Source organism: Nerophis ophidion, linkage group LG11 (genome assembly GCF_033978795.1).
Source record: "Nerophis ophidion isolate RoL-2023_Sa linkage group LG11, RoL_Noph_v1.0, whole genome shotgun sequence".
NCBI lineage: Eukaryota > Metazoa > Chordata > Actinopteri > Syngnathiformes > Syngnathidae > Nerophis > Nerophis ophidion.
The window spans coordinates 18,545,331-18,555,330 of record NC_084621.1 but is presented as its reverse complement, the minus strand read 5'-3'; the positions used below and the strand labels follow the sequence as shown (position 1 = coordinate 18,555,330).

Genomic DNA, 10,000 nt, shown 5'->3' with positions numbered 1-10,000 from the left:
TGGTCAGACGAAACAAAAATGGAGCTGTTTGGCCACAATACCCAGCAATATGTTTGGAGGAGAAAAGGTGAGGCCTTTAATCCCAGGAACACCATTCCCACCGTCGAGCATGGTGGTGGTAGTATTATGCTCTGGGCCTGTTTTGCTGCCAATGGAACTGCTGCTTTAAATGAGACAATTAAAAAGGAGGATTAGCTCCAAATTCTTCAGGACAAGCTAAAAATCATCAGCCCGGAGGTTGGGTCTTGGGCGCAGTTGGGTGTTCCAACAGGACAATGACCTCAAAAGTGGTAAAGGAATGGCTAAATCAGGCTAGAATGAAAGTTTTAGAATGGCCTTCCCAAAGTCCTGACTTAAAGGTGTAGGACAATGCTGAAGAAACAAGTCCATGTCAGAAAAGCATCACAATTAGCTGAACTGCAGCAATTTTCTGGTGAAAAATGTAAGCAGAAGCTACCAAAAGCGCCTTATTGCAGTGTAACTTGCCAAGAGGCATGTAAGCAAATATTAACATTGCTGTATGTATACTTTCGATTGCTCACATTTTCAGTAGAGCCATAATAAATTCATAAAAAGCAAACTTCATGAATGTTTTTAGTGACCAACAAGTATGTGCTCCAATCACTACATCACATGAAAATAAGAGTTGTAGAAATGATTGGAAACTCCAGACAGCTATGACATCATGTTCTTTACAAGTGTACGTACACTTTTGACCACCACTGTACATAGAAGTCACTAGATTACTCGTTATTAGTAAAACCTTGTAACGCCGTTCTTACGAAAACTGGTTACCCCAGCGAACAAGTTATGGCAAATTCCGGGCTATTAGTCTACTTTTTTCCCTACGCTCTAAACCCTGCGGTGTGCAAAACGTTGCGTCCAATTTATGGATTTTTTTTTTTTTGCTGACAGCCATAAAGACATGCAAAGACACTTAAAACGCTGTGTTATTGTTTGTGCTATGGTACCATCTTTTGGACTAGTTCACTCACTGCAGGTGCCGCAATGTATATATATATACCATTCATCCATTTTCGCTTATTCCCTTTTGGGGTAGCGGGGGGCGCTGGCGCCTATCTCAGCTACAATCGGGCGGAAGGCGGGGTACACCCTGGACAAGTCGCCACCTCATCGCAGGTATATATATACCTTATTTCCTTGAATTGCCGCCAGGCATATAGTATGCGCCTGCCTTGAATTACTGCCGGGTCAAACTCGCTTCGCAAAATAATTAGCGAATGCTAAGTTTACCGCCTGGTAAAACTCGTAATGTCACGAGTGACACTTCCACTGTCATCATTTTCAAAATGGAGGAGGCTGATTTCAATACCGGTAATTTGAAATTGCATAAAGGGAAGATTTAAGAGCTATTCAGTAAGATTTAAGGTCCAAGCTATTGAATACCGGTATGCTAAAAGGAACAGTAAGCAGCTGTGTTTTATTAATATACCTGTGGAGCCGACGGTCCGACAGACAGGCAGGGCACGCTGGAGCCCGGCTCAAGATGGCGAGCAAGTGGAGAGGAGGAGCGGAAGAGCAACCTGGACTGAGGTTTTATTGAAAAATAAACAGTCAAACTGCTCAAGCCATGTCCTTCCTTGGTGGTCCTGGGACCCCGCAAGACGACGGCTTGAGACTGTCACAATACCGTAGCTGCATGTGTCAAATATGAGTCATTGAATGACTCCCGCCTCCTGGTGGTAGAGGGTACTAGTGATCCTTCTTGCAACTACTCGGCTGCAGAAGAAGTGATATGAGTGAGGTAGGGACGGATATGAATTGGACCAGTAAGAGTGAGCAGCGTGTGTTTATTAAAATAAAACAGTTTTCTAAACTGGAATTTCAACCGAAGCAGGAGGTAATGAAGGAAGATCTCCATCGAGACAGATACTTTTAAAACTGAAGAAAGATAAGGAAGACTTTTATAAACAAGATATCGATGCTTTTGATCAGAAGGAGCTGGCATGGACTTCATTTATAAGTAAAGGTAAGACCATAATAAAAGTTTTTTTATATTAAATGTGCTTTTCATGACGGTATCCTTACATCACACTAACATTTTTACTGCATGCCTTTGGTAAGTGCCGGAGTGAGAAGAGGTTTTTAAATAATTAGCGCCCCGGCGGAAATTCAAGGAAATACGCTACACATATATGCAAACACAATTACATTCGGCCCTTAAGCAAATTCTCATAGCCTAAAAGTGTAGTTCTAGCCCACCTAGTTGGGTCAAATCTGCTCTCACCTGTTTCAGAGGTGACCGCCACACCTGCAAGTAAGCACTGCACCGCCGCCGACCATTTCTCCGCTTCGGCCCGGCTCTCGGCCAGGTAGGCCCTCACCTGCCTGCGCCGCGACACCCCTTTGCGTCTCTTCCCCGGCGGGTACCAATAGAGGACCAGGAGAGGGGGTGCGGGGGCCCGGGGGCAGCTGCAGCCCACCAGCTCCGCCAGGGGCAGCAGGAGGCGAGCCTCCTTGCCCGCTCGCGGCGACAGGCGCTGGATGTGGACGTGGACGTGGGTGAGGGTCAGGGCGTAGCTGGAGGCCGGGACTGCGGGCGGAGGGGCGGCGGGGGCCTGTCCCCCAGGGGTCCCGGGGCTGTTGGGGCAGCTGTTGCCGCTGCCGCCTCCCCAGCTGGCAAACTGGCCGTGAAGGAGGGCTTCTGATAAGGGGAAGGAGGACGGTTCTGGGGAGCGCATCCTTGCAGACAAAAACCTATCTACTAACTTAGGAGACAAGGGCTTCTGATAAGTGGAAGGAGGACGGTTCTGGGGAGCGCATCCTTGCAGAGAAAAACCTATCTACTAACTTAGGAGACAAAAAGCAGCGTCCATGTTGGAGTCTTCAAGAGTTTCCAGTTCATGCTGTAGTGCGTCAGTCCAGTCCTCCAGGGCCACTTCCATCAGCTCCTCAACAAGTGGACTCTATCCAACAAGGAGGCTGGACCAGGTGGAGAAAAGTGCAAGCCACACCGACCTCCAGGCGGCGCCTTCTGCTCACGGCGTGGAGAAAATGCAAGCCTGGCCTTCCCTCCCTGAGGTCCCCGCTCCTGCATGAAGACAACAGTGTTGGCTTTTACTACCTGGCTTTGTGGGACATGAGAGCAGGACTGGCAAGACCAAGGGCGTCAAACGACAACAGGTTTTATCCGGCTCGCGGCATGTGCTTTGTCAAGTTCAAACACTGATGACATCTATTAAACAAGACAAGCAGCAAGGAATCAAACAGAGACAGAATACATTTGGCTCCATTAAGGAGAAACAACTGGGCTGTGCTCTTGTACAGCCTCCATCACGCTCTGACCAAAGATTGCACACCTCCTCTTTTATTTGGACTACATGGCAACAGTTGTTTCTAAGGGATGGGGGTCGTAAACAGCCATCGTCTTTGATTACAAAACAGTTCAAAGAAAAGGTCGTAAAACAGTTCAAAGAAAAGGTGACTGGAACATTGCGTCACGTCCTGTTTCCACTCCGCTTTGTAGACAATATCTTTCTGTGGATTACAATACATCAAACAAACCGACACCTTCATGTTGCTCTCTGTCCTTTACACTGGACTTTTATAAGCCTTTTTCTTGGTAGGAACAAAGACAGCTTTTATCCTCTCGCAGAGCGAGCTGAAATAAATGTAACACAAACTTAGATACTATTATTCTAACAAGTTTGCTCAGTAGAAAAAATTAAACTGAATGTGTCCACTAGATGTCGCAATAGCAAGTCTTTGTAGATGAATTAAACCACATGTTAAAGTTAAAGTAGCAATGATTGTCACACACACACTCGGTGTGGGGAAGTTTGTCCTCTGCATTTGACCCATCCCCTTGTTCACCCCCTGGGAGGTGAGGGGAGCAGTGAGCAGCGCCAGTGGCCGCGCCCGGGAATCATTTTTTGGTGATTTAACCCCAGGGATTTTTAACGGGTCTCATTTTTATAGTCTTTGGTATGACTCAGCCGATCTCAGGGCGGACGCTTTAACCACTAGGCCACGGAGTAGTTAGTTAGTAAATCAGTCGGGGAAAATGAGCAAACTAAAGAAATAACATTGTGTAATTTGATCACTAGGGAGGTGTTTCGGGCACGTCCGACCGGTAGGAGGCCACGGGGAAGACCCAGGACACGTTGGGAAGACTATGTCTCCCGGCTGGTCTGGGAACACCTCAGGTTCTCCCGGGAGGAACTGGACGAAGTGGCTGGGGAGAGGGAAAGTCTGGGCTTCCCTGCTTAGGCTGCTGCCCCTGCGACCCGACCTCAGATAAGCGCAAGAAGATGGATGGATGGAATTTGACTTTGATATAATTTTTTTTTATCTTGATAGATTGAAAATGAACACAGAATGATGAACATTATCACATTGTTTATTCAGAAATGATAAATAAAAGGACAAATAAAGATAGAATACGATTAACCGCGACATGGAAGTGTAAGTTTTCAGTATGTGCTTGTTCTATTTTTAAATATTAAACATTTTGTCTTTATTTTTAAGTTATCGGGCTGTGATTTTTACCACTTGGGAGTAGATTTGTCTCCACGTGGCCCCCCATGTAGAAGGAGTTCTACACCCCTGGTCAAGAATATTCCAGTCTTCCTGTTGAAAATGCACTCATTTCTGTTCTAAGGGACAAGCGGTGGAAAACTGGATGGAAGGAAAACACAGTCCGGATTTTAGGTGTGACCTTTTTACGTCAGAACTATTTTTTTTTTTTTAAACATTTAGCCCACTTTCTAAATTGGGAAGCTGGCTGAACAGACTATGTTTATTATTCATATATATTTGTTGTCTGTCTATCTGTGTTGGCCCTGCGAGGAGGTTGCAACTTGTCCGGGGTGTACCCCGCCTTCCGCCCGATTGTAGCTGAGATAGGCGCCAGCGCCCCCTGCGACCCCAAAAGGGAATAAGCGGTAGAAAATGGATCGATATTATATATAAATATGTGTCATATGTTATTTATTATTATTATTGTTTATTGTGAGCAAACTGTGGTGCTGAATTTCCCCGAGGGATCAATAAAGTACTTTCTATTCTATTCTATGCACCGGCCCCAAAGGCCCTGTTAACACTGCACTAAGGTTGCAGGCTTCATCACGGTACTAATTAATAAAAAACGGTACAATACTTATTTTGAAAAGTACCGGTATATTTTTATATATTTTTTTACAGACATGACGGCGCGTTGTGGTGACATTGTTGGTTTACGAGCAGAGGAGCACGTTTGGCAGTGCGTGCACACCGAGTACTTTGACGCAGACACAGTGTGTAGTGAAAGTACTTTGGTCAGATGAAACAAAAATCTAGAAAAATAGAAATGATTGTAAACTCAAGACAGCCATGACATCATGTTCTTTACAAGTGTACGTACACTTTTGACCACCACTGTGTATACCAGGGGTGTCCAAACTTTTTCCACTTAGGGCCGCAGACTGAAAAATCAAAGCAAGCGGGGGCCAATCTGACATTTTTTTGTTTTAAAAACCAATACAATATATGTATATATATAACCAATATACATTTAGGTCTCAAATCAGGCTTGATCTCAGGGCCCCCAAAGGGTTTTGGTCAAAAAAATATCAAAAATGTGTCATTATTCAGTATTATTTTGTTTTATTATTATTCAAGTTTTAAATCTCCAGATCAACATTAGGTCCACCTGTCAATATAATGATTTTAAATATTTAAGTTGTATGCTCTTTTTGTCAAAGAAAACCCTGTTTTTACATTGAAAAAACACAAAATATGTAATATTATCACCCAATATTTTTTTAAGTGGAATATTCGAGATAATATAATAATTGGAGCCTTAAAAAAGTCAATAACTAATAATAACACCATTGATTTTAATTCATTATTATTTTTGGAGCAATGACACTTAAAAACAAACCACACTAAAATTATTGGGGATCGAAAAGGGTCACTCATTAAAGTCTTAAAAAAAAATTATAAATGCTTTTACTTTTTACTTTTGACACAAATATCTCGAGATCAACTTCAGATCTATCCGTCAATTATAAGTTTTATTGTTGTTTATGTTTTTTGTTTGTTCATTTTAGGCCCTTATTTGAAAAAACAGTTCAGTTATTTATATGGCAAACACAAAATATGCAACATTTCCCCCCCAAAAAATATTTCAAAGTGTAAAATTTAACGTGACGTAATTGGAGCCTTGAATAGGTCAATAATTCATAATGACATTGATTTTGATTCATTATTATTTTTTAAAGAAAGAAAAAGCCTGCATGGCAGCTTTGTGTTATTAGAGTGAACATGGCAACATTTTCTTGTTACATTTCACCTGTTTGCTCCTTTATATCTCTTTTTACGTTTTAAAAATTTTTCAATTGTATTTTTAAAATGTGCCGTGGGGCCTTTAAAAAATTATCTGCGGGCCGCCCTTTGGACACCCCTGGTGTATACGCACACACACTAGTGTCTTCAAAGCGTGCATTTTTTAATATCAAATATGTTTTATTCTCGAGGCGAGAAGCAATTTTTCATGTTTTTACCACCACCATGCCTACCGGCAAGCATGGTGGTAGTAGTATTATGCTCTGGGCCTGTTTTGCTGCCAATGGAACTGCTGCTTTAAATGGGATTAGCTCCAAATTCTTCAGGACAAGCTAAAATCATCAGCCTGGAGGTTGGGTCTTGGGCGCAGTTGGGTGTTCCAACAGGACAATGAGCCCAAACACACCTCAAAAGTGGTAAATTCAATTTTTCACAGCTCCGTGCCCCGCATGACACCACTTGCCTCCTGTTCTCAGCGCAGCCAATCAGAGCCAAGACCGTGTCGGACGCACACACCCCAGTCACCGGGACGCCACGGCATCGCTCACCGGTGTGCAAACATCTGAAGCCGCTGGTCACACTTGTGCTAACAAGTCGGGACGAAGCGAGCGGCAGCGCGGAGGCTACATCGCCATGGCAACAAGGCCCAGAGAGCATGACGATGCAATAAAGTCGTCACCCATTTCTTTTCATCTTTTCATGTCTTCTTTCCGAACTCGGTGACACGACCTTTCATCCTCTCATGCACAGTCCTGGTCAAAAGTGTCTGGACACTTGTAAAGAACATGATGTCATGGCTGTCTTGACTTTACAATCTCTTATTTTTTTGTGACGTAGTGATTGGAGCACATACTTGTTGCTCACAAAAAAAAACATTCATGACGTTTGCTTCTTTTAAGTCAGGGCTTTTGGAAGGCCATTCTAAAACCTTCATTGAGCTATTCCTTTACCACATTTTTTACCTCATTGTCCTGTTAGAACACCAGATTGCGCCCAAGACCCAACATCCGGGCTGATGATTTTAGCTTGTCCTGAAGAATTTGGAGCTAATCCTCCTTTATTATTGTCCCATTTAAAGCAGCAGCTCAATTGGCAGCAAAACAGGCCCAGAGCATAATACAAACACCACCATGCTTGACGGTAGGTTTGGTGTTCCTGGCATTAAAGGCCTCACCTTTCCTCCTCCAAACATATTGCTGGGTATTGTGGCCAAACAGCTCCATTGTTGTTTCATCTGACATCACATGGACAAAGATAAGACCTTCTGGAGGAAGGTTCTGTGGTCAGATGAAACAAAAATGGAGCTGAGAGTCGGTGACAGGGTGAAGTACCCACCAAGAGTCGGTAACAGGGTGAAATAGCCCCCGAGAGTCGGTGACAGGGTGAAGTAAATTGTAATGGTAAATGGTTTATACTTGTAACGCAAAGCACTTTGACACTGTTCCCACATTCACCCATTCACACACTGATGGCGGGAGCTGCCATGCAAGGCCCTAACCACCACCCATCAGGAGAAAGGTGGGGATTAAACCAGGAACCCTCAGTTTGCTGGCACGGCCACTCTACCAACCGCGCCACGCTGTCCCCAGCAGCCACTGAGAGTCGGTGACAGGGTGAAGTAGCCACTGAAAGTCAGTGACAGGGTGAAGTAGCCACTGAGATGCAATGACAGGGTGAGGTAGCCACTGAGAGTTGGTGACAGGGTGAAGTAGCCACTGAGAGATGGTGACAGGGTGAAGTAGCCACTGAGAGTCGGTGACAGGGTGAAGTAACCACTGAGACACAATGACAGGGTGAAGTAGCCACTGAGAGTCAGTGACACGGTGAAGTAGCCACTGAGACACAATGAATGGGTGAAGTAGCCACTGAGAGTCGGTGACAGGATGAAGTAGCCACTGAGAGTCGGTGACAGGGTGAAGTAGCCACTGAGACGCAATGACAGGGTGAAGTAGCCACTGAGATGCAATGACAGGGTGACGTAGCCACTGAGAATCGGTGACAGGGTGAAGTAGCCACTGAGATGCAATGACCGGGTGAAGTAGCCACCAAGAGTCGGCTACAGGGTGAAGTAGCCACTGAGATGCAATGACAGGGTGAAGTAGCCACTGAGACGCAATGACAGGGTGAAGTAGTCACCGAGAGTCGGTGACAGGGTGAAGTAACCACTGAGATGCAATGATAGGGTGAAGTAGCCACTGAGAGTCGGTGACAGGGTGAAGTAACCACTAAAATGCAATGATAGGGTGAGGTAGCCACTGAGATGCAATGATAGGGTGAAGTAGCCACTGAGAGTTGGTGAAATGGTGAAGTAGCCACTGAGATGCAATGACCGGGTGAAGTATCCACTGAGAGTCAGTGACAGGGTGAAGTAGCCACTGAGACACAATGACAGCGTGAAGTAGCCACTGCGAGTCGGTGACAGGGTGAAGTAGCCACTAAGACACAATGACAGCGTGAAGTAGCCACTGAGAGTCCGTGATAGGGTGAAGTAGCCACTGAGATAGAATGACCGGGTGAAGTAGCCACTGAGAGTCAGTTACAGGGTGAAGTAGCCTCTGAGACGCAATGACAGGGTGAAGTAACCTCTGAGACGCAATGACAGGGTGAAGTAACAACTGAGAGTCGGTGACAGGTTGAAGTAGCCACTGAGACACAATGACAGCGTGAAGTAACCACTGAGAGTTGGTAACAGGGTGAAGTAGCCACTGAGACACAATGACAGGGTGAAATAGCCACTGAGAGTTGGTGACAGGGTGAAGTAGCCACTGAGAGTCGGTGACAGGGTGAAGTAGCCACTGAGACACAATGACAGCGTGAAGTAACCACTGAGAGTCGGTGACAGGGTGAAATAGCCACTGAGAGTCGGTGACAGGGTGAAGTAGCCACTGAGACACAATGACAGCGTGAAGTAGCCACTGAGAGTCGGTGACAGGGTGAAGTAGCCACTGAGACACAATGACAGCGTGAAGTAGCCACTGAGAGTCGGTGACAGGGGGAAGTAGCCACTGAGACACAGTGACAGCGTGAAGTAGCCACTGAGAGTCGGTGACAGGGTGAAGTAGCCACTGAGACACAATGACAGCGTGAAGTAGCCACTGAGACACAATGACAGCGTGAAGTAGCCACTGAGACACAATGACAGCGTGAAGTAACCACTGAGAGTCGGTGACAGGGTGAAGTAGCCACTGAGACACAATGACAGCGTGAAGTAGCCACTGAGAGTCGGTGACAGGGTGAAGTAGCCACTGAGAGTCAGTGACAGGGTGAAGTAGCCACTGAGAGTCGGTGACAGGGTGAAGTAGCCACTGAGACACAATGACAGCGTGAAGTAGCCACTGAGAGTCGGTGACAGGGTGAAGTAGCCACTGAGACACAATGACAGGGTGAAGTAGCCACTGAGAGTCGGTGACAGCGTGAAGTAGCCACTGAGATGCAATGACCGGGTGAAGTAGCCACTGAGAGTCGGTGACAGGGTGAAGTAGCCACCGAGACACAATGACAGTGTGAAGTAGCCGCTGAGAGTCGGTGACAGAGTGAAGTAGCCACTGAGACACAATGACAGGGTGAAGTAGCCACTGAGAGTCGGTGACAGGGTGAAGTAGCCATTGAGAGTCAGTGACAGGGTGAAGTAGCCACTGAGAGTCGGTGACAGGGTGAAGTAGCCACTGAGACACAATGACAACATGAAGTAGCCACTGAGACACAATGACAGCGT

The 10,000-nt window shown here is 45.7% G+C and overlaps 1 protein-coding gene across 3 annotated transcripts in view; it reads right to left on the bottom strand.

Moving 5' to 3' along the window:
- Positions 1-10,000, bottom strand: part of sphk2 (sphingosine kinase 2) — a 35,729-nt gene that overhangs the window by 19,425 nt on the left and 6,304 nt on the right. Inside the window, exons 2-3 of one of the 3 annotated variants that reach the window (XM_061915245.1) lie at positions 2,801-3,052; positions 2,249-2,718 (exon numbers count right to left, since the gene is read on the bottom strand). The exons of 1 other annotated variant lie outside the window; for it this stretch is intronic. In XM_061915245.1, coding sequence (XP_061771229.1) covers positions 2,249-2,702 — 454 coding nt within the window. In that variant the 5' untranslated portion in view covers positions 2,703-2,718; positions 2,801-3,052. Of the gene's footprint in view, positions 1-2,248; positions 3,053-10,000 lie in introns of all 3 variants that reach the window. One more of the 3 variants, XM_061915244.1, reaches the window with a different exon arrangement.